General features: G+C 65.2%; 3 protein-coding genes across 6 annotated transcripts; 2 read left to right on the top strand and 1 right to left on the bottom strand.

The window, feature by feature from the left end:
- Positions 1–451: 451 nt before the first annotated feature.
- Positions 452–5829, top strand: FAM131A (family with sequence similarity 131 member A). Its single transcript, XM_064457415.1, is given in 7 exon segments — positions 452–895; positions 897–940; positions 2364–2488; positions 3581–3674; positions 3945–4127; positions 4329–4457; positions 4830–5829. Coding segments are annotated over 7 exon segments (1074 nt in total). The 5' UTR covers positions 452–839; the 3' UTR covers positions 5273–5829.
- Positions 5830–7007: 1178 nt separating this feature from the next.
- LOC135314355 (heat shock protein beta-7-like) lies at positions 7008–9059 on the top strand. Its single transcript, XM_064457416.1, has 3 exons — positions 7008–7252; positions 8019–8170; positions 8718–9059. The coding sequence occupies exons 1-3, from the start codon at positions 7111–7113 to the stop codon at positions 8904–8906; spliced, it is 483 nt and encodes a 160-aa protein (XP_064313486.1). The 5' UTR covers positions 7008–7110; the 3' UTR covers positions 8907–9059.
- On the bottom strand, positions 9029–21314 carry CLCN2 (chloride voltage-gated channel 2). 4 transcript variants are annotated; one of them, XM_064457413.1, is made up of 24 exons: positions 21162–21314; positions 16421–16574; positions 15799–15930; positions 15576–15704; positions 15064–15197; positions 14902–14979; positions 14723–14801; positions 14007–14132; positions 13847–13931; positions 13635–13736; positions 13467–13551; positions 13234–13389; positions 12801–12870; positions 12515–12625; positions 12064–12277; positions 11834–11967; positions 11594–11721; positions 11407–11512; positions 11265–11338; positions 10799–10849; positions 10258–10296; positions 9953–10057; positions 9794–9880; positions 9029–9712 (listed from the first exon to the last, which is right to left on the bottom strand). In XM_064457413.1, exons 1-24 carry the CDS (start codon positions 21210–21212, stop codon positions 9506–9508), a joined length of 2637 nt encoding a protein of 878 aa, XP_064313483.1. In that variant the 5' UTR covers positions 21213–21314; the 3' UTR covers positions 9029–9505. The 4 variants fall into 4 exon arrangements, with proteins under 4 accessions (XP_064313483.1, XP_064313481.1, XP_064313482.1 ...); XM_064457411.1 differs by having other exon boundaries at positions 11407–11721; XM_064457412.1 differs by lacking the exon at positions 10799–10849 and having other exon boundaries at positions 11407–11721.
- Positions 21315–22627: the final 1313 nt, after the last annotated feature.

The following is a 22627-nucleotide window of genomic DNA, read 5'->3' as shown; positions in this document are numbered from 1 at the left end:
TCCTGCAGGGGTTGCCCCTGTGGTGCCATCAGAAGTGATCTTCTAAAGCCTGCGCCCACCTGCCCCAAACCCATCTGCAGCGAGGTGGGACCCCAGCCCCCTGTCATGGGCTGTGTGCTCCCTTGGGACAGGGTGGGGGCCAGCAGGGCCAGAGTCCCCCTTTTGTGGGCAGGCCTGGGTCTGTGGGGGGCCGTGTTGCTGAAGGGTCCTGGTCCCTGACCTTTGATGCCCCCCAGCTCCTGCCGGCTCGGGGCTCCCCCGAGGGCCGGGGGGGGCTCTGGGGGCGGCAGCGCCCCGGGGCCGGGTGGGGCGGCGCTGTCCGCGGTGCTGGCACGGCGCTCTCCGCGGTGCCCGGCCTTCCTCTCCTCCTCAGCCCCCTCCTCTTCCTTCGTCCATCCTCCTCCTCCACCCGCCCCCCCTCCTCTTCCTCCATCCCCCTCTTCCTCTTCCTTCAGCCCCCCCTCTTCCTTCATCCTCCCCGGCTGCCTTCACCCCCCTTCTCCTCTCTGTCCACATCTCCTCTTCCTCCTAGCCTCCCTCTCCCCCATCCTCCCCTTCTCCCTCATCCTTCATCCCCCTCTGCCTCCTCTTCCCCAGCCTTCCTCCCGCCCTTCCTCCTCCTCCTCTCCCTCCTCCCTCCGTGTCCCCATCCTCCTCCTCTTCCTCCCCATCTCCCTCCCACCTACCGCCTCCCCCTCTCCCTCCTCTTCCTCCCCCAGCAGTGACGTCTCTGGACGTGCTGCTCCCCGGCCCGGCGCAGGCACCGCTCGGGGCTCCCGCACCGCGGCCCGGCGCGGCCGCAGCCTCCGGCAAGGCGCGGGCGCTGCCTGGGGCCGCCCATGCGGCCGGGGGGCGATGCGGGCGGCGCGGAGCCGGCGGTAGTGCCCGCACCGGGGCCCCCCCGGGAGCATGGGCTGCATCGGCTCCAAAACCACCATCGGTGGGTGAGCGGCACCGGGCTGGGAGCGGGGTATGGGGAGCCGTGGGGGGTATAGAGGGGCTTGGGGATGTGGGGTGCAGGGGAGCGGCTGGGGGACAGGGGTGATGAGATGAGGGTGTTGGAGGCTGGGACATATGGGAAGGTGGGGATCTAGGGGACAGGGTGGGGGTGTATAGGGCGGTTTATGGGGACTGGGAGGCTATGGGGGCTGGGAGATATAGGGAGGTATGGCAGTGTGGAGGGGGGCACAGAGAAATGGGGTGCTTAAGGGTGAGGAGGGGCATACAGGGAGCTTGAGGGCTCTGGAGTACTTGGGTACATATGGGGGGATGGGGGCCATGGAGGGACAGGAGGTTTGGGGCCTGGGGATGCTGGTCTGGGGCAGCTGGGTGGCCCAGGGGGTGCAAGGACATATTGGGGGTGAGGATCTGTAGGGATTGGGGGGATTGGAGGGACTGGAGTGCAGGTCTGGGGGAGGTGGTGGAGGGGGTGGGGGGTGGCGGGCACTGGGAAGCGGGTGTGGGATTGGGGTGCTGGTCAGAGGCCTGGGAGGGTGTGGGAGTGCTTTGGGAGGATAGAGGTGTTTGGCAGGGTATGGGGGCTGGCAGGGGTGCGTTGCAGTGTGTTGGGTGCCACAGGGTGCTGTGAGGGTGCCACAGATATCCTGGGGGTGCTGCAGAAGGGTTGGGGGTGATAGGGGCTGTAGCTGTGATCCGAGGGTTTTCTGGGGGTTGGTGCTGGTGGGACCTATGATGGTGCTGGGGATGCTGCAGACATGCTGGGGGCGCCCTCAGCGGAGCTCACCTCGGTGCAGAGGGAGTGAGGCTCCTCGGGACATCCTGCCCTGGTCCCCTGGGGGCTGGCTGGGCCACAGTGACAGGGGACCCTCCCTGGCCCTGGTGCTTGTGAGTCAGTGCCCGGGGGGCAGAGACCCATCTGTTTGGGGTGCTGGTGCTAGGAGGTCAGGCTGTTGGAGTGCAGGACAGGTGCAGGTGCTTTTATCTCCCCCACCCTGTTTTGTTCCTTTCACTCCTGCCCCAGAGATGGGGAACAGGTGAGGGGGGGGTTGAAGATGGTGGAGGAGCACCAGCCCCCCGCAGTATGGCCCAGTGCCGCCTCCATCCATGCCCCTAGTCCACCACAGCCTGGCCCAGCTGCCCCCACCCCTTCTGAAACAGCTGCCAAGCCAGGACGGGTGCCTGGTCCCCAGTGCCAGGCAGGGGCTATGCGTTACCGCTGACACAGGCAGAAGAGTTGCCTGGGCGTGAGTCACCCATGCTGCAGCACCCAGCTGCTCCGGAGCAGCCCTGCAATGAGTTGTGTCTGGTCTCAGACCAGGCAAGAAGCTGCTACCCTGGCGTGGGGGGTTGAGGGGACTGCCAGGGGGACAGAGGTGCTGATGTCTCCCCGGCTCTTCCCCCAGTGGCTGTGGACACGACGCTGTGCGTTGAGTGGAAGGAGGTGAAAGCGCTGTCGCCGCTGAGTGCCACCCGCCCACTGCCCCGCCTGGCACGCCAGGCCTCCTTCGACAGCCAGGACTTCCTCCAGGTACCACCAAGCCCTGGCCAGGGTGCCCATGTGCTGGTACCCCACAGTGGGTCACCCGGCCTGGCCGTGGCCTGCGACACGATGGGCTCTGCTGCCTGCCACCCCGCTGCCCACCTGGCCTTGCCAGCTCGCAGCCGGCTCCGGGGCTGCTCTGACGTCAGCTGCAAGCCAGGCTGTATCCTGGGAGAAATCAGTCCACGGTGCCTCGTTGCCATGGCAATGCAATTTGTTGCGCGCCTCCAAATCCCGCATCGCTTCCCCCTTGGCAATGGGCTCTGGGCCTGGCGTGGCCGGGGCGGACAACAGGGACATGTGGCTGGGTGCCCCAGCACGATGGGTGCTGCCAGGGAGCAGGGACTGGGGAGCCCAGCCACAGTGGCCTTGCACACATGTGTGTGTGCGCGTGCATGAGCTGGAGAGGACACTCAGTGGCACCAACTAGTACAAGGCATGCACACGCATGTGTGTGTACCCATGTGCAGATGCGTGTGTGTGTGTGCAGTGAGTGCACGTATGTGTGCAGTACATGTGCACATGGCATGTGCACAGTGAGCATGTCTGTGTGTGCAGTAAGTGCATGTGTGCACATGGTGAGGATGGCCCTGGCTGCAGTGAGTGGATATGTGAGTGTGCATGTGCATGCAGCAAGTGTGCATGTGTTTATGGTCAGTGCATGTGCATGAGTGCGTGTGCATGTGTGTCTATGTGGTTATGTGAGCATGCATGTGCCGGCCTGTGTCCACTGAGCATGTCTGTGTGTGCACGTACGTGTGCACCTATATAAGAGTGCAGGTGTGAGTGTGCATGCAGTAGCAGTGTAAGGGTGTACTACAACCTGGGGATGTGCACAGAGGCACAGGTGTGCCTGTATCCACTGACCTGCGTGTAGTGGCTGTGATCATCCCTCTGCACACATGTGCGTGTGTTCCTGTAACACATGCATGTGCACACATACCTCACGCCTGCCATATGGCACCTCCTGGCGTGGGCACTGAGTGGGCTGAGCCCCCTCTGAGGGCACAGGGGTCCCAGAGGGAGAGCAGTGGCAGGCAGCAGGCTGGGTGGCCATGACCCCCCTGCCCACTCTGGCAGGTCAATGTGGAGGACACTGTCGAGATGCTGCCCAAATCACGGCGTGCGCTGACCATCCAGGAGATCGCTGCCCTGGCCCGCTCCTCGCTGCACGGTAACAGCTTGTCTGACCTGGGGCATCTGGGGAAGTGGGGGTCTCCTGCGGGTGAGGGGGCTGGGCATCTTGGGAAGCACATTGGGGTCAGCCCTCTAGGGTCTGGGGGGCTCGAGGTATCCCTGGGCTCCCTGGTGACATGCAAAAGAAGGGCATGGGGGTGCCAAGTCCTAAGGGCTGGAGGTGGGGGTGCTGGGTCCCAGGGTCATGGGCTCTGTGGAGGGGACTTGGGGTGCCCGGGGGGTGCTGATGCAGGGGCACATCTTGCAGGCATCTCACAGGTGGTGAAGGAGCATGTGACAAAGCCGACAGCCATGGCGCAGGGCCGTGTCGCCCACCTCATCGAGTGGAAGGGCTGGTGCAAACCAGTGGAGCCGCGCACCGCCCTGGAGAGCGCCTTCAGCTCCTACTGCCACTTGAGCGAGGGCGAGCAGGAGGCACGCTTCGCTGCTGGTAGGCACCACATGGGGCACGGCCGGCGGGCACACTCTCCCAACCATGGCCGAGGGCAGGGGTGGTGGGGCGGGTTGTCCCCATCCATCCATTCCTCCCTCCCTCCTTTGGTGCCATGGCACCATGGGCAGAGGCACTGGGACAGGGGGATTTTGGGGGTGCTTCTCGGTGCACGCATGACCCATGCCTGTCCCATGCCAGGCGTGGCAGAGCAGTTTGCCATCGCTGAGGCCAAGCTGCGAGCCTGGTCCTCGGTGGACGGGGATGACTCCAACGATGAGTCCTACGACGAGGACTTCATGCCCTCCACAGAGAGCTCCCAGCCCACCGGTAAGCGCCATGGGGAGCAGGCATCTGCCAGATGAGCAAGGTGTCCCACTGCCGGTGTCGGTGTCCCACTGGTGGTGCCAAGGGCTGAAGGAGCAGGGTGCCTGATGCTTGGGTGCCCCAGCCTGGCCAACCCCGTATGGGGCAGTGCCCCTGAGGGGATGGGGAAGCCCTGCAACCCAGTGCCAGACCGTATTTTGCATTTCCTTTGGTGGTCACCAGTGCCAGGCATGCAGCAGTTTGTGGGCACAGTACCTGGCACAGGGCTGCTCCCATCCCACTGCTCCTGTCCTGCGGGGCAAAGGGCGGCGGGTGGCTGGCAGGTCCTGGTGCCATCCGCCCCAGACTGACCCCAGGCATCCTGGTTCCCTGCAGAGATGTCCAGCACGGTGCCTGCCAGTGTGCTGCTGCGAGACCTGCTGCAAGGTCACCTGTGCCAGCTGGGCGTGCGGCATGGCTCCTGCGAGCCCGAGAGCGACTCCTCGCACACCCTATCCCCTGAGACCCTCTGCTCCAGCCTCTGCAGCCTGGAGATGGTGTCCCCCTCTGAACTCACTGCCAAACTGCTGGGCTCCCTGGGGGGTGAGGACCTGCTGCTGCCCAAGCTGCCCGCCCCGGCCAGCCAAAGTGCCTTGAGGGGCCTGGCACGGCTCCGGTGCCAGGACTCCCTCTACTCTGTGTCCTACGCCGAAGCCTGCCTCTCACCCACGGAGGACGAGGTGGTGCTGAGCAAGGACTTCCCGCTCCGCCGGAAAGTCTCTGATGTCGCCTCCTCCGGGGTGGCATCGCTGGAGGAGGAGGAGGCTGAAGAGCCCTGATGCCCCCCTGGGGTGCCCTGCCTCTCCTGGCGGGGGTCCAGCCCCCCAGCTGCTGCCCCCCAGCCGGACCCTGTGCTGGGCGAGGGACAGGCCCTGTTGCCACTCCCCCTCGCTAGCCGGGCGCAGGGGAGGTTTGGGGGGCTGTCACAGCGCCCCCCCGGCCAGTGTGCCCCCACTGTGCCCCGGCCCCGCTTGGCCACATTGTTGCCCCCCCTGGATTTTTGCATGAGAACGGGGAAAGGCTTGGGGAGGTCCAACCCCTGCCCTGATGCCCACATGTGCCCCCCAAAACTGATGAGACTGAATCAGTGGGGCTGGTTGTTCGCATGTTCCCCCCCAAACCACCCTGGGGTCCCCTTTCAGGCGTGGCCCACCCCCGGCATGGCTAAACCTCTCTGAGTATCCTATGGTGCCCCTGCCCTGTGCCTGGCACCCTCGGCTCAGGGCCATAGTGGGGATTTGGGGAGCAGGGGGCTTTTCTCCTCTCTCCCTGGCTGGCTTTTATCAGACTGAGTTTTATACTGTGAACTGCTGCCTCGGGGTATGGGGCCAGCGGGGGGGTGCCGGGGGGTGCTGCGGATGTGCCGTGGTGCTGGGGCTTTCTATACTTTTGTATGTGTGTGGGGCCGGCATGGGGAGACTGTGGGGCCAGGTGGGCATGGGCACCAGGCTGGGGACTTTGGGCCACCAGCAACAGCACAGCCCTGCAGTAGGGGGTTCAGCCCAGCTAGGGCACCCCAAATCTGCTGTGGGGCAACATGGGGTGGAGAGAGCAGGGAGGAGGCAGGTCCCGGGACCGACATCCCCGTCCCCAAGTCATTCACCCCTAGCAGGGAACCAAGTGCCTACACAAAGGGCGACCAGCTCCCCCGTCCTGGCCGGGGGTGGCATCCCAGCTTGGGGGCCCCCCAGGGCTGTGCCGGGGGTCCAGGCACGCCGTTTGGGGGAGGAATGCCAGTTTTTGCCAATGCTTGTGCCCCCCCCTCCCCCTTCCTGCATGACAAGTGTTCTCGTGGGCCTGCCCGTCTGCTGCATGCTACTCCTTGCCCAGCCCGGCCACGGCCCCCCCCAGCCCCGCACCCCGTGGTGCCCTGAGCACCCACTACACCCCTGCTCCCGTGCACCCCCTCAGCACCCCCCCCATCAACCTCTGCCGGGCACAGCACCTGTTGCCCCTCCTTGCCGTGGGGCGTCCAGCGTGGGGCTGGCTCCCCTCTCCCAGCATGGCCAACTTGGAGGGGGTAGTGCAGGATCCAGCAGGCCTGACATCACACTGATGGGTTCCCTGCCGCCCACCACCCACCCCCTTTCCAGCAGATGCTCCCCACAGCACTGGTAGGGGCTGGGCAGTATGGGGTGCCTGCAGGTGGGTGGAGGGCTTTGCTCTGCGTGTGTGTGTCTGTGTGTATGTGCGTGCACACACCTGGGAGTGTATGTGCATGTGCACGTGTGTGCATACCCGCAGGAGCTGCCTGAGTCCCCCACCCTGCTGCGGCAGTACCCGCGGGGTGCCCACATCCCAGCACCCCCTCCTTCATCCTGCCAGGTCTCGAATAAAGTCCATCGTGCGAGCGCTACGCCAGGCGCCTCTTCTTGTGGATGGGGGGCACCTCCTCCCCGGGGCCGGGGGCGGCAGGCCAGTGGTGGCAGAGGCACGTGTGCCCCCCTTCCTCCTGCCGCATCCCTGCAGAGTGACGGTGAGGCCTCGGCCCTTATCTCGCATTCCTGGGGCCGGGGTGCCTAATTATGGGCATCTGGCAGTGTCGGTGGTGGTGGCAGGCGGGCGGCCGGCCCCCTCCCCGAGGCCGGGGACTTGAGGGGCACAGGCAGCAGGCGCCATGGCCTCGCTTGGCTCGGCCTCTGCGTACCGTGCTGAGCGCATGGGTGCCTACGGCCAGGGGCATGGCGAGCCCCGCTTCGAGGGCGACCGGCAGCATGGCCCTTTCGGGGTGCGGGCACATGAGGCCTTTGGGTACCCAGGTACTGGGGACGGGGGGGTCGGGGTCCCTGCTACCTGAGGGAGGGCCCCACAAGGGTTATCCAGCTTCCTGGTGCCTGGGCACAGTGTGGGACCCATCCAGCACAGACTGGGGGGGCTGGGGGGAGCCCTGACTGCCCCCCAGGTGCCCCATGGCTCTTTGGACTGTCCTCCAACCCTCTCTCCCCTTTCCCTTTCCGTCCCGCCCCCCCGCCCCAATTCCCTGGTATCCCCGGTGTCCCTGCTGTCCTCCAGCCCACCATGCCCCCAGGTCCCCCTTACCCAGAACCTTCTGAGCCTCCCACTGCCCTCAGACCCCTGTATGTGCCTTCCCACCCCTTCCTGGCTGTCCTTATGTCCTCAGCCCCCCCTCTACACCCAACCCCTCGGTGTCTCCTGTTACCCCCCCCCCCACCTTTTCTGTGCACCCCCAGAGTCCCCCCAACCCACTCCCCCTAGACTTTCCCGGCTGTCCCCCATGTCCTCAGGCTCCTGTGCCATTCCCCTACTGTCCCCAGGTGCCCCCAGAGCCCCCAGTTCCTCCTGCTACTCTCAGACCCCCACCCCAGACCACCCAGTACTCCCCATAGCCCTGGGGCCCCCAGTTCCCCCTGCAATCCCCCAGCAACCCCAATGTCCTCAGACTTCCAGTGTCACCTGCTACCCCCCAGTCCCCCTCCCAGGGTCCTCAGCCTCTTCTGCAGCTCCCCAGTGCCCCAGCCCCTGGACACTGTGTCCCCATGCCCAGCAGTACCCCAATGCCCGCAGGGTCCCCGGGCGCCATGTGCCCCTGCAGCCTGGGCACCTGGGTGCGTGCCCAGGGTGACATCTACCAGGTGGTGGCCGACGTCAGCCAGTTTGAGCCCCCTGACATTGTGGTGACCACCTCCAACTGCCACGTCACCATCCAGGCTGAGAAGGTAAGGCACCCCGGGGGGCACCACCCCCCTGCCATGGAGCAACAGGGATTCTGCCCCACGGCACCCTCTCCTGCAGGGGGGCAACTGTTGGCACTGGGGTGACTGGTAGCTGTCCCTTGGTGATAGGAACAACAAGTAGCTCCTATTCCACTGCATCTTTCCTGCACTGGGATAACTGGGAACAGCCCCTGCTGGCACTGGAGTAACTGGGAGTTGTCCTCACTGAGAATGGGGCAACTGGGAACTCCTGTCCCATTGCATTCTCTGATGGTGGGGGTCAATTGGGAACAGTCCCCGCTGGCACTGGGGTAGCTGGAAATTACCCCACCTCCAGGACTGAGACAACTAAGAGCTGCTGTCTGCTGGCAATGGGGTAACTGGGAATTGCCCCTGAGGTACTGGGTAAGTGGGAACTGCCTTGTTGAGCTCCCTGCTGGAGCTGGGGTGACTGGGAGCTGCCCCATCACTAGCACTGGGGTAACTTGGACTGTGCCATGCGCTGCTGTGCCATGCTGTGCCCCACCATGCCAGTGCTGCCTCCCCACAGGTGGCCGAAGATGGCACCATCTGTGACACCTTCACCCACAAGTGCCAGCTACCTGAGGACACGGACCCACTGTCGGTGAGCTGTGCCCTCACTGAGGCCGGCACGCTGGTCATCACCGCCCGCCGCCGTGCCGGCATCTGCCCCGGCGAGGCCCCGCAGCCTCTGTACCGTAGCGAGGCCGTGCTGTGACCCAGCACCGGGTAAAGACAGGCTTCTTGCCCCAAGTGATGCCAATCCTGGTGCCGTGGCAAGGCTCGGCTGGTGCCCGCTGGCAGTGCTCCCTCCCACCTCCAGTCCCTCGGCACTCTGGCTCTGTTTATAAAGTGCTTTTATTAAATTAATATAAAAATCTCTGTATTTACATGGAGTTGGGGTACACAGTGGAGAGGTGGCAGGACCCCCCCCCTTCCCAGCCATGAGGTGCTGGGGAGGGGGGCAGTGCCCACCTGTGTCCCCATGGGCACCCTGACCTGATGCCCCTCTGCCCGATGTGCCACCCTGAGCAGGGACATTGGGGTGCCTGGGGTGGGGGGTGAGGGCGGTGGCTGTGCCAGGGGCACCTAGGATGGGGGGCAGAGGTAGCAAAGTAGGAGCTGGCAGGGAGGTGGGGGGGCATGGGCAGGCTGGGGGCCACGTGGCCAGCCCCTGGCATGGTGGGAGGACAGTGGCACTGGATTGAGGGTTCCCACCCCTACGCCAAGCCCAGCACAGGCAGGCACAGGGTGGGCATCCCCCAGCACCCACTGGGAGCCCCTGCAACACCTGGGGACACGGGGTGGGACCCCATATCACTGGCCCTTGGGGGTGTTGTTGTCATTGTTGTCCCCGGGACTGGCCTCGCGGGGCATGGGGTGGTGCTGGTGGCGGTCCCAGAGCTGGCGCAGGGCGGTGGTGTCGGGCTCACCGGCACTGGTGGTGCTGTCGCGGAAGCTGGCGAGCGGTGGGCGCACCTTCACCCCCTTGGCTGTCAGTGAGCCCTCGATGGCCTTGCGCAGCTGCGGGCACCCCAAACCCATCAGCAGGCAGCTCTGGGTGCCCCCCACCCTGCGTCTCCACCCCACCACACCCCCACTCACCTCCTTGAGGGACACCATGCCCACCAGGCGCCCAATGCTGGTGACGTACGCGTGGTCCAGCCCCAACAGCGAGAAGATGGTGTGGGTCTGCAGGAAGAGAGGGCTGAGTTGGGGGTCTGAGGCGGTAAGGGGGGGGGTGTCTGAGGGGATGCGGCGTACCTTGTGCAGTGAGGTGTGCTCCACCAGCTGGAAGGGCGCAGGGTCGATCTTGGCGCTGCTGAAGTCCACCAGCTGGTCCAGCTGCTGCTCCTCCCAGTCCAGGATCTAGAGGGGCAAAAACACATTGTGGGGCAGGGTGAAGGGGCACAGCCCTCCCAGGGTGCCAGGAAATGTCCCCCCACCCTCTCTGCACCCAGCACTGTGGGAGCATTGCCCCCTCCCCCTGCCGTGCCTTGGCACCCCATTGGGATCTCCGGGGTACCCGTGGGCAGGAGGGTCCTGCCTGCCCCTGCCCACCCCCTCACCTCTGCTGGGGTCATCTTGTCACCCAGATCCATCTCCTCCTGCAAAAGAGGCGTGCATGAGCGGCCTGGCGGGGCAGAAGGCAGCAGGCAGGCAGCATGCAGGCAAGGCACAGGCAGAGAGCGAGCAGGGTATAGGCAGGGCAGCATGGCAGCAGCGAGTGGGTAGGGTGCAGGCCCACTAACGTGCTTGGGTGAGAGGACACAGGTCACACCATGGTTGGCCAAGGTGGGACAAGCCAGGTTTGTGATTGGTGGAGAGAATGCAGGCGGTGCCATGATTGGCTGAGCAAAGTGGGGCAAACCCCATGGCTGTGAGACTCTGGGTCATGCTATGATTCGCCAGGAAGGTTTGGGATTGAGAGGACGCACACCGTGATTGGCTGAGCAGAATCGGGACAATCCAAGATTGGCTGCACAGACACAGGCCAAACTTGATTGGCCAAGCAGAATCTTGTCAGGCCCTGATTGGTTCAGAGAATCCATGCTGGGCTTCGACTGGCTGAGAAGAGCTGTGCCCAGCCTGTGATTGGCTGCAGCTTACCGTGATGGAAATGCGGACGTGTTTGGCCTTGCGATAGGCCATGCCCTGTGCCTGGCACCACGTGGGGAGAGACAGTGGCGTTAGGGCATGGCGTGGTGGTGCCATGGGCAGGGATGGGCAGGGACGGGCAGGGATGGGTGGGGAAGGAAAGGGATGAGCAAGGAAGGGAAGGGATGGGCAGGGATGCGAAGGGATGGGCAGGGATGCGAAGGGATGGGCAAGGTTGAGCTGGAATGGAAAGGGATGGGACAACAAGCAGGGGTGGGCATGACAGGGCAGGGACGAGAAGGGAGGGAAGGCAATGGGCAGGAAGGGATGGGCAGGAGCAGGAAGGGATGGAAAGTGATGGGCAGGGACAGGCAGGACTGGGAAGGAGTGTGAAAGGATGGAAAGGGATGGGAGTGATGGGAAGGGATGGCAGTGGGTAAAAAGGGCCAGGCAGGGATGGGCTGGGCCAGGTGCTCACCTCAGTGGGCTCTGCAGCAGTGTTGGCACAGAAGAGGTTCTTGAGGGCAATGCCGCTGTGGTCGGCGGAGCCAGCTGCAGGTGGGGAGGAGTGTCAGTGGGGGAGTGCAGGCAGGGGCTGGGGGGGCCGGGTACAGACTCACCTGGGAGGGTCTCAGCCAAGCTGCTGGGCACCCGCTTCAGCGCTGGCTTCAGGGGCTTGCGGGAGGCAGTGCGGGTTGGGGGGCCTGAGGAGGCCTCAGTGCTGATCTGTGGGGGGGTGGGGTGGTCAGAGCACGGCTGTGGGGGGCACCCTGGCCGGGCATCCCCCAAGGTAGCTGCCCCCCTCACCTGGAAGCAGATGCTGGCTTCAGAGAGCCGGTGCCGCAGGGCCTGGAGCCGGCGCTGGGGGCTGAGCTGGTGGCAGAGCAGGGCCCCCACCTGTGCCCGCTCGATGGAGCCCAGCAGGATCATGGACTCTGCCGGTGGCAGTGAGTGGCTGTGTTGGCTCCCTTTGCCATCACCCCTCCCCATCCCAGCATGCCCCATTGCCAGGGTGGGTGCCTGTGCAGACCCCTGCCTGCATCTCACCAGCTGACTCCACCAGTGGCAGGCTCTTCATCTTGGTACTCTGCAGGACGTCCTGCAGGTCCCGGTACTTGCAGTTGAGGGTGACGTAGCGGATGTCCCGCACCATGATGTCCTCCACCCGGACATTGTATTTCCTGCCCAGATGGGCAACAGTGGCCTCAGGGTGATGCCAGTCCCTCCTCTTGTGCCCGGTGAGGGGCTTGGGGACAGGGCAGGGGACACACACTCACTCATGGTGGCCCCAGCCCAGCTCAGGGAGGTAGGGCAGCTTCTTGATGCGGATGATGCTGTCGTAGAGGGAGGGCTGCAGGCTCTGAGCCACAGCATTGGCCAGGATGACGGCAATCATGACAGGCAGGATGTGCGAGATCTGTCCCGTCAGCTCAAAGACGATGACGGCCGTGGACACCGTGTGGGTGACAGCGCCTGACAGCGCAGCCGCTCCTACACCCATCCCCAGGAGACATGGGGGCTGCTGCCAGGTACTGCCTACTGGGCTGGGTCACCAACTCAGGGCATCTGTCATACCCTGAGCCTTTGGAACCTCCTGGGGACATCCCTGGTGGTGGGATCACCCCCAGTCCTTTGGTACACCACCTCAGCCCTGGGGACCCACTGGCTCCTTTGGAGCATCTCCAAGTGATGCCCACCATAGTGTCCCCATGCCATCCCGGTGCTTACCCACCACGGCGTAGCCCCCTGGCACGATGCGGTAGGTGTTGCTGTTGGTGTGGATGCCGTCGGGGAACCAGGCTGCCATGCTCTCCCCCACCAGGCGCCCGAAGGCTGCCCCTGCCCGCAGAAAGGGGCTGGGAGTGGGTGCAGGGGCTCTCCCGGCACCTGACCCAGTCTTGCACCCTCTCCTCTGTCCCAGCACTGCTGGGGAAGGGGACATCTGGGTGCGCCAGCGTGGGCTGGCTGGTGGCTCCCTCCTCCCACCATGCCCACACAGGGTACAGGCTCTCACCGATGACGAATACAGGCATGAAGGCTCCGCAAGGCACTGGGATGGTGGTGGCCAGGGCCGACATCCAGAACTGCACAGGGGACACAGGCACCCATTAGTTGCCCCCCCCAGCCCATCCCTGCCTCCTGCCCCTGCTGTGCCCTACAGCTGGCTGCCATGCAGCAGCACGTGGGCACCGCACTGTGTCAAGGGGCAGCCCCGATCCTCCGCGGGGCACCCTGTGAGCACCTCCTGCTGGCACCTTGGTTGCTCCCAGCCAAGATCTCTGTGACAGCACATCAGCAGCACCCAGCCAACACCCTGGCGGCCTCTGAGAGCAGCCACCCAGTGCCACCTTGCTGGCAACCATCCAGCACCTCCCTGATAGCACCCAGGACTCCCTCCCTAGAGCCTCCTGGTGGGCCCTCAGCTGGCAGGGGCAGGAGGCACCCACCTTCATGAGGATGAAGATGATGAGGGTGATGAAGACGTTGGAGCGGGGGTGGTGCCAGGCCTCCAGGATGCCCAGGTACTCGAACTCATTGCTGAGCGTCTGCTTGGCCCACGTCTGGTTGTCGAACAGTGTCACCAGGGTGTCCTTCTGGGTGAGCTGGTGAGGGGCAAGGGTCAGCCGGGGCTGGCGGTAGCCCCAGGGTGGGGACTGCTGTGCCACCCCGCGGCAGGTACCTGGCCGGCCATGAACTGTCCAAAGCCGGGTGGGAATGTCAGCGTGGAGATGAGCAGCGTCACCAGGGCAGGGAAGAGCAGGCGCCTGGCAGGGTGGCATGGGGTGGGGGTGATGCTGATGCAGCCCTGGCTCCACCGCCCTAGTGCCGCAGACCACTGAGCACCTACTTCTTCATGAGGAAGCGGTTGATGGCCTTCTGGCGGCGCATGAACTGCACGATCTTGCGGTTGAGGTAGACAAAGAGCGCGCCCCCGAAGCCACTGGCGATCCTGCGCAGAAGTGGGGGGGGTGAGCACCCATGTGTCCTGCTGCCACCACTGCCACCACCGCCACTGCCACCCTGGGGCCTTGGCACAGGCGCCATGGCGGTCGTGCTCACCCAATGACGGCGAAGGCAGGCAGCTCCTGCAGGTCGAAGGGGAAGTCGAGGCGGAAGCGGGTCTTGAACAGCGCTGTGATCGTCTCTGGGGGGGGGCAGTGGGGGTCAGCAGGGACGGGTTGGGGGGGGAGCCCCATGCCCCCCACCCTGCTGGAGGTACCTTCATCCTTGTTCCAGACAGCAAGGACACGGAAGATGAAGGCACTGAAGGCGGCAGCAAAGAAGCCACGCCAATAGTTGCGGACGGCGAAGAAGGTGGAGGTGACTTCGATGCTGAAGAGGACGCCTGGCGCCAGGGGAAAGCGCACAAGGGAGGTGGCGAAACCCAGGCAGGCTCCTGGTGCCTGGCATGCTTCCTGCCCTGAGCCCATGCTCATGCACGGCCTGTGTGGGTATGGCCAGCCCCACAGACACACTACAGGGCAGTTTAAGGGCTTCCCTGGCAAAGCGCGCGGCTGGTGCCCTGCTAGCGGCACCGGGCACGGCAGAGCAGGAGTTGGTGTGAGCAAGAGCATAGTGCGGGGACATGAGCAGAGACATGGCAGGTGAGGGTGCACGCAGACAAACAGAAAAATGGATGGGGCAGCGCAGCAGGCAGAGGGCAAGGAAAGAGTTAGACACATCACCAACCTACGGGCAGGGCTCAGCGGGGCCGGAGTGGGGAGCTCCCTGGAGCGCAGGGCGGCAGGGGAGAGGACGAAAGCAGATGTTACACCTCCAGGAGGATGGTGCCTGCTCCTCCCTTCCTCCTCCCTGCCGATCAGCACTGCCCTCTCCCATGCCAGCCATCCTGGGAGTCCTGCTTGCCTTGCTGGGCAGACCCCCGTGCCAGTGCAGGATGTGTGTGGGAGTTCGGGGGTCCCGGGGTGACCCTACCTCCGATGGGGGCGGCGAAGCAGCAGCCAACACCTACGGCACAGGCAGCCGCCAGCATTTCGATGTTCCTCGCCTCGTTCTGCGGGCGAGCCGGGGGTGAGTGGGCACTGCCTCCCCCTGCCCCAGGCATTGCCAACCCTGCTTGGGGGCACAGGCAGAGCCCCCCTGGGGCCACTCACCTCATAGATGCCCCCGAAGAGGGAGAGAAAGCGGCTGAGCAGGGCTGCACACATGCTGGCGATGTGGACGAAGGGACCCTGTGGGGCCAGTGAGGTGGCTGATGAGAGTAGTCCCCCCCCCACCCCGCCCCCTGCCCACTCTGCCCTGGGCACTCTCCTCACCTCCTTGCCCAGGGGCATGCCACTACCCAGGGCGCACGTCAGCCCGATCACCTTGGCCACGAAGGTCTTGAGGGTGAGGTACTCCTTCAGCACGACACCCCGCAGGATGGTTTTCATCTCAGGGATCCCCGAGCCTGGCACCATAAGGACAGCCCTGACCCATGGTCGTAGGGGATGACGACACTGGGGACCCCTGCCACATAGTTCTGAGGGGATCCCTGACACTTTGTCATCCCCCACTGCCAAAGGGAGGTCCCAGAGACACCTCTTCCCACAGTACAGTCCGCAGGAACAGCCCCATGGCTATGTAGGGAGACCCCAGCCCATAGTCCTGTGGGGACCCCAGTGCTGTAGGCCCCAGGAGACCCTCTTGAAGATCATCCCATAGATCTTGGAAGACCCTTGGGGCTGCCAACCCCATAGCCCAGGAGGACACCTATGCAGCTCCCAACCCACAGCCCAAGGGAGGGGACACCCCGTTACGGTGTAGGCAGTCCCCCCCAGTGCCCTACCCACGGCTTGGGGCGCGAGGATCTGGGTGAAGCCAGCTGAGAAGGTGATGAGCACAGTGGGGTAGGTGACCCAGGCCAGGTACTGCAGCAGCACGTTGGTGTCCAGGCCCCCGTACATCCACTTCTGGGCTGCGGGCACAGTCGGTGAGGCAGTCATGGCTGGCAAGGGGCATGGCTCGGCCACCCCTTGCCCCCCTCAGGGAGCCCACAGGTGCCCGCTCACCTTGGAGGCAGGTGGCGATGGCAAAGTCCATGGCCCAGCTGACCAGTGCCATGACCAGCCCCAGGAGGATGAGGAAGACCCAGTCCTCGCCCACCTTGGAGATGAGGAACCGCTGGCACTGCAAGGCGCAGACTGCAGGGACAAGGCCAGGCTCAGGACAAAGTGCCCTGGGGATGGGCACACTGGGGCAGCGCGGCCAGGCTGGCAGGGACTCAAATGTTCACAACCGGTGGTACCATCTGGTGCAGGAGCACCACCGTGCCCAGCCATCATAGCCCCGCTGCTCTGGTGTGGAACGGGAACAGGGGGCTCTGGCTGTGCACAGTCACACATGGTGCTGCCAGGCATGCACCTCCCACCAGCACAGCCCGCCTGGCATGGCCCCAGTCAGACGGGCTGGGGGCCCCCAGTCCCTGCCATGTGCCCAGCTATTTTGGGCTATTGTGTCCCCGCTTCCTGGTGGGCAGGTGGCATTGTCCTCGGCGCCGGTGTCCCATGACAGCTGGAGAAACCCTAACTGCGGCCGGCGTGGTACGGTGGGCAGCCATGCCCAGACTGCGTACTGCCGTGGGGCCATGCACACTGGTGCCCCCCCCCGTGTCCCCACCCTGGTGGCCCTTACTGCGGCAGGGGGCACAGCGGCCCTGGGTGTACTCCAGCAGCTCAGAGGGGCGGCGTGGCCTGGGGGTGGCCTCCCCTTGCTCCTGCTGCAGCCGTAGCCGGGCCGCCTCGTCCTTGGCAAAGGTGCCCAGGTCCTGCGTGTAGCGCCCATACATCTGGGGGAGAAGGAGGGGGCGAGGGCATCAGCGGCGGCTGGCACCCTAGCTCCTGCACCTAAGTGGGGAAACTGAGGCAGGGGAGTGGTAGGCACGCTGGCATGGCCTCCCAGCACTGGGGGTTGCCAGGCGAGGGGGCAGGCAGCCGTGGCATCCGCAGGGGAAGGGGCAGCAGTGCCTCTGAGGGTGTCCGGCTGCCAGCCGGGGCGTGGGAAGGGGCTGGGCAGATAAGGCACTGGGTTCAATGGCGATTGTTTTGCTGATGTGCCCAGTGCAGGCAGCCAGCAAGAATAGTACAAGTCCCCAGCCCTCCCTAGGTGTCCCGGGCATGGTGCTGCGGTTGTGGAGGGTGGGGAAGGGCCTCTGGTGATGGGAGCACAGTAAGCCTGGCCTGGAAACTCTCCGAGGGCTAGTATGGGGGTTGTGCGGGTGCTCTGTGGGCACCTCCCCTTGTCATCACTAAAAGTAGGGCTGGGTTTCCCCCCAGGAGGCAGGCTTGGCAGGCCACACGTGACAGGAGCTGGCTGGTCTCAGCTGGCAGCAGGAAGCCAGGTGGGCAAGGAGGGGGCAGGGCAGGGCAGGGCAGGGCATACCCCATAGTCCCAGGGGAGAGGGGCTCGCAGCATTGGGCACAGGGCAGTCCCTGGGCTGTGAGGAGGAGATTTGGGGAGCAAGGGGGTGCAAGGGGGTGCAAGGGGCTCTGTGCCCTTGTAGGGGGCACCCCTTCCACCTTGGGTGCTTCCTGCCTGGCCATGGCATGTGGCCTGGCCCTGGCAGGGGGGTGGCCCTGGCAGTGCCCCCTGTGCCAGCCCAGAGCTTTTTGTGCCCATCCTCCCCACCGAGCCAGGGGCATTTGTCCCGCGCTGGCGGGCACTGCCAAGGACTCGGTTGCTTGGTTTCTGCCTTGCTCCCCCTGGCATGACCTGAATGCCAAGTGCCAGAGGTTGGCCCAACACAAAGGGAGGCTTCAGGGCCGTGGGGGCCCCTGCCAGGCTCCCACGTTGGGGCGACGTGAGCCCCATGCCGATAGCGTGCCCACCCGCCGTGCTGTGCTGGCACAGCATGTGGCCGCCCAGCCGGGGTGCAGCCACCCTTCTCCCTGGCACAGTCTGTGCTGGCTCCTGGCAGAGGGGCAAAGCCACGGGTGGGCACCGCACTTGGCACGTGGGCAGCCCGGTCCCAGCTGCCGGCAGCGGTGCCTGCCCCGGGCGCCTGGGTCCCATTCACACCCCCTGGCCTGCTGGCACGTGTCAGCTCCCCGTGGGGACGGAGTGAAGTTGCATTTCTCACAGGGCATCGCTCCTGCCCAGGTCTCTTTGGCAGGGTGGAGAAAGCAGCCAGAGTGGCGCCAGGTGTATTCTCTGCTGTCTAATACCCTGGTTGTGCTCAGCAGTGGGAGGGAGGGTGGGGAGGCAGATGGGGAGCAGGGGCACATTCATTTCCATTGCTGACCCCTTTCTGGTACAGATTTCCCCCCACACTCCTGCTCAGCACAGGCTCAGAGGCCCCCCGCCCTACAGAAATGTGCCGTGGGGAAGGCATGAGCAGGGTGGAGGTGCTGGTGTGGCCACTTTGGGGGCCAGATTCAGCATTGGCTGCCAGAGGAAGACCCTGGCCCTGCACGGGGCCCAGTGTTCAAAGGCCCCCTTCGGGTGAAGCTTGTTTCCTCTGGAAGATGAAATGAGCTGGCTCCCCAAGGAGTGCTGTCTCCCTGCCAAGCGCCTGCCTCCTCTGAACCCATTGCTGCCCCACGGCCAGCCGTGGCTGGGACCAGGGCACCCCCAGGCTGAGTGCCCCCCAAATTCCCTCCATGTCTACCTCCTGGGGCTGTGCCTGAGGCTGGCATGCTGCCCCCAGGTCCTGGGGCACCTGGAAGGATGCCCAGCCCCAGGTGTCCAGCCTGGTGGGGTGGTGGGATTTTGCTCCCCCTGTTTGCAAACAACCCCCTTGGAAAAACAGGGATGCAAGTGAAGGGGCCGTGCCACCCCACTGCCCCTGTGCCACCCTGCTGCCCCATGACACAGCCCCATAGGCAGGGCATAGGACCCCAGGGGTGCCCTGTGCGGGGCAGCCCCAGCCACCATGCCTGCAGCCCTGGCACTGTGGTGCAGGGCTGTGGTGAAGGCCAGCGGTGGGCTCTGTCCTTCCTCCTCCTCCTTCTCCCGCTTGGGTTATTTTTCCACAAAGGCCTTTTGAAACACAAACAGCCCTGGGACTCCGGCCTCCGCCGTGAAGCAGCTGAACAATCACTGTGCCGGGCGGGCAGGGAGCAGGCACGGGGGGGGCCTGATGGGGGGCACCCGGGGACACGGGCACAGGCCAAGGCTGCTATGTCAGTCCCAGGCTCCTGCGCTGCGGTCACCGGCCACGCTGCAGCCCACCACGCCATGCCAGCCCATGGTGCCCGCTGTACCCAGGCGATGCTGTGCCTGGGGTGGGTGCTGGCATCTGGTGCTGCCATGTCCCAGTGCCACCCTGTGCCATAGCACTGAGCTTGCCTGGCAGCTGTGCCCACCTCCACACAGCCAATGCCAGCCAACCCTACCCCCAAAACTGTGATCCTGGGGGGGATATTTAGGGCGGCGGGGCCAGGGATCTCCTGGGTTGGCAGCAGGCAGGCGAAGTCCATGGGGGTGTGTGTCACGCTGCCTGTCTTAGCCAGGCTCTAATCGCCCTGAGCAGCTCCGCAATGAACAAGGGCAGTTTGTCAAGCTTAATCCCCCCGTCCTGGGGACCCTTTGCTCCCCACCACGGCAGCCTGGCATGCAGGGGGCACCGGGACTGGCATGCACCCCACCACTCCAGCATGGCCAGGGGTTCTCACGGGCAACCAACCAGCACAGGGTCCCCAGGGAGGGACACCGTTGCCTGGGGAGACCTTTAGGGCTGGGGCAGTGCCAGCCCCCCGTGGCACCATGGCCATGACACCCCAGGGCTGGTGAAATCTGTGGGAGTAAGGACATGAAGTGGGATGGGGCTTTTTGGGCACAGCCCTGCAGCCTGGCTGTGGTGCCCCTGCTGTATGCATGGACAGCAAGAGCTGTCCCCAGGGTTGTCCCCAGGGTGGTCTAGCTTGGACCAGCCTGTGCCAGGTTCTGGTTGAATCATGACCCTCCTGGCAGGTGCCAGCAGGAGGTGGTGGCGGCTCAGATGCACTGGAGGCAGCTGGGCACCCCTTCAGCCCACCATGTGCCCAGGTGGCTCCTGACAGCTAGGCGTGAGTCTGTTGGACAGAAGCCCACACGCAGCCTCACCCATGAGCCCCAGGCAGCTTCATGAGCCTCACTGCAACCTGGAGGCCATGGGGATGGGCACCCTGGGGTGCCCAGGGCATGGGTGCTACTCCGCCCAGAGGAAAGGAGGGCAAAGTCTGCTGGCACTGTGCAAGGCTGCCCTGATGCTAGCCCAGCATGCCTCTCCCATCCTGTGCTGCCTGCAGGCTCCTCTGCCCCACAGTGCCCAGCTGGGCTGGCTTCTCTGCCCACCCACCACAGACACAGCACTGAGGGGACAGTCTGGTGCTGGGCGGGTGGGAAGAGGCACCCCCACGGCTCGTATTGGACAGTGCCATACACCCCTGCTAGTGCCCCCAGCTGCTCCCTGGCTCAGCCCTGCTAGGGAGGCACCATGGGGCCGATAAGATTGTGGAGATGCTGGCATGGCCTGCTGGTGCACCGCAGCCACCTGACAGCAACGGGAAAGGGGTGGTTTGGGATGGGCACTAAGGGGGACCCCCAGACAAGGGCTTTGGGTGCTTGGAAAGACTATATGGAGGGTGCCCAGTGCAGTAGTGCCCTGATGCTGCCCTGTGCCCATGTGCCAGGTGGGCAAGCCTCAGCAGGGCTGGCTCTGCTTGCAGCAACTGGCTCAGGCTCTCAGCAAATTCAGGCAGCCATGGACATGGGTACCCTCTAGCAGCTCAGCCACCCCTTCCCTGCCCACCTCCCTGGCCCTGCCTGCCTGAATGCCTTTGCCAGGACAAAGTACACATTTGCTGAGCCACCCCAGGCAGCCACCATCCCAAACAAAGGCCAGGGAGAAGCACCTTTGCCCAGGACGTCCAAGGGCTGTGGGCAATGGAGGGGCTGTGGGCACGGCAGGAGGGAGGATACCCCCAGGACAGCCAGGCATCTGTGTGCCAGCGGGGAGGCCTTGGAGGGGAAGGAGTCATAAACATGGGGCTAAGGTTGCAGGCAGGGGAGATACACTATCTTGGGGGCAGAGGGCTGGGGATGCATAGCATGGCGGGGAAGGGTGACTGGGCGGTGCCTCTGGGAGCCCACACAGGGTGGGCATCACCCCCGCAGTGATGCGGGAGTTTGGGGGCGGGAGGGATGATGTGTGTGCAAGTCCTGCCCTGGGGATGGGGGCTTAGTTGGGTTCCTCCACCGCCAGGGGGGCTGCGGGGTGGCACCCCTGGTGCCCTGCCCAGCCACAGCCCGAAGACGGCCCCACCAAAGCGGGCACCACAGAGCTCATGGGCACTGCCACTATAAGCGGGGCAGCACCCACAAGCCGCCCATCTCCCCCTGGCATGCCGCCGCGCCCCGCGCCCCCCCGGTACCCCCCGGTGCCGGCCGCACTCACCAGCGTCTGCTCATACTGCAGCGCCCGCTGCGCCTCGCTCTCCGAGGCCATGGTGCCGCCGCTGCCGCCGCTCCTGGCCGCGCCGGTGCCCCTGGTGCCGGTGCCCGCGGCGGCGGCGGCTCCTCCCGGGCCGTGCGGGGCGGGCCCGGGGCACTGCCCGGGGGAGGGACCGGCCGCGCTCCGCCTCCGCCGGCAGCGGCCGGCACCGGCAGCCAGCGCCGGGCAGGGGCTGCTCCGCGGCGGGGTCCCTTCCACCCGCGGTCTCTGCCCGCAGGCTTCCCAGCAGAGGACGGCAGCCGTGGGCAGCCGGTGGGTGCAGGTGGCGGGGGGTGACCGCGGGTACAGCTCTCGGAGGAACACGTTGCTCCCTTTCTCTTCCCACGGGCACAAGGGGCTGGCACTGCCACTGATCCCTGCTTGCCCGTGGTTTCTCCCCAGTGGGATGTGGGCAGCTGGGCAGGGCTGTGCTGGGGACACCGCGGGCGCTGGCCTTCAGGCTCATGGCCATGCCTGGCTGGGGGTCAGAATTGGGGGGGCGGAATGCCTGAGGTATTGCCATTGAAGGCACAGGGGGACCTGTGGATGCCCAGAGGTGGCATGGCCCCATGGCACAGTGAGGGCTCACCAGAAGTACCCCAAAGCTGGCAGGGAGCTCGTCCTTACCGTGGTGCCGCTCAGTGTTCCAGGACTGCCAGACCCAGGGAAGGAAGATGGTCTCTACTCTTCTCTGCCAAACCCGTTGGGAAGCAGCTCAGCTGTCTCCAGAGGGGCACACGGGCAGAGCTTGGCACCAGCAATCCTTGGGCAAGACGCTCCAGCATGGCAGGCTCACTGTCAGGACCTCCGTCTCACTGCTGCCGCCGCCGCCACGGGCTCAGGGGCAGCTGGCAGGGCCAAGCTCGCCCTCCTCCCCAGGGCACTGCATGGCACCTTTGTGGCAAGAACTGGGTGCAGGGAAGGGCAGAGCCGTGGCACTGCTGGGCTGGTGCTGCAGGACCAGGAACGGGCTAGTTCTCACTGCCTGGGTCCACCCTCTGGTTTGACGTTGGCACCCCGAAGATGATGGCCGGGCTGGGGGTTGGGATATGGCCTACGCCAGCCTGGGAGGGTTCATTGCTGGATGCAAAATGGTTTGCGGCAGGGAGGTGATAAAAAGGGCTGCCTGCTCATTGTGGCCCCGGGCACGGAGCTCCCTCCTTGCTTGTCAGCTCCTGGCACTGCCCCACGGCAGCCAGAACGCTCATCCGGAGGGGGAGCCCCGTGCTAGGACACACGCTCTGCCTGCTGCCACCAGTGTGCCCAGCTGCGGGCCACCAGCACACCACAAGGCCACCACGGGTGCTGCCGCCCTGCTGGCACAGGCACCTGCATGGCCATGGGCATGGACAGGGCAGGACATCCAGCTCAGCACCCAGGGCTCTGTGCCAGTCCAATACGCCCCACTGCCATTGTCCTATTGCCCTATC

This window comes from Phalacrocorax carbo, chromosome 7 (assembly GCF_963921805.1).
Source record: "Phalacrocorax carbo chromosome 7, bPhaCar2.1, whole genome shotgun sequence".
Classification (NCBI taxonomy): Eukaryota; Metazoa; Chordata; class Aves; order Suliformes; family Phalacrocoracidae; genus Phalacrocorax; species Phalacrocorax carbo.
Note: the sequence above shows the minus strand (reverse complement) of the source record. Positions and strands in the feature narration are given on the sequence as shown.

Bases quoted from the DNA above. Each gene is read 5' to 3' on its own strand.
- LOC135314355 (XM_064457416.1), top strand. From the start codon at position 7,111: ATGGCCTCGCTTGGCTCGGCCTCTGCGTACCGTGCTGAGCGCATGGGT. The intron at 7,253-8,018 runs GTACTGGGGACG...CAATGCCCGCAG, and splicing joins TGAGGCCTTTGGGTACCCAG to GGTCCCCGGGCGCCATGTGC. The intron at 8,171-8,717 runs GTAAGGCACCCC...GCCTCCCCACAG, and splicing joins TCACCATCCAGGCTGAGAAG to GTGGCCGAAGATGGCACCAT.
- CLCN2 (XM_064457411.1), bottom strand. From the start codon at position 21,212: ATGGCCTCGGAGAGCGAGGCGCAGCGGGCGCTGCAGTATGAGCAGACG. The intron at 16,575-21,161 runs GTGAGTGCGGCC...CTTCTCCCCCAG, and splicing joins TGCAGTATGAGCAGACGCTG to ATGTATGGGCGCTACACGCA. The intron at 12,626-12,800 runs GTGAGAGCCTGT...TTCTGCGGGCAG, and splicing joins CATGCCTGTATTCGTCATCG to GGGCAGCCTTCGGGCGCCTG.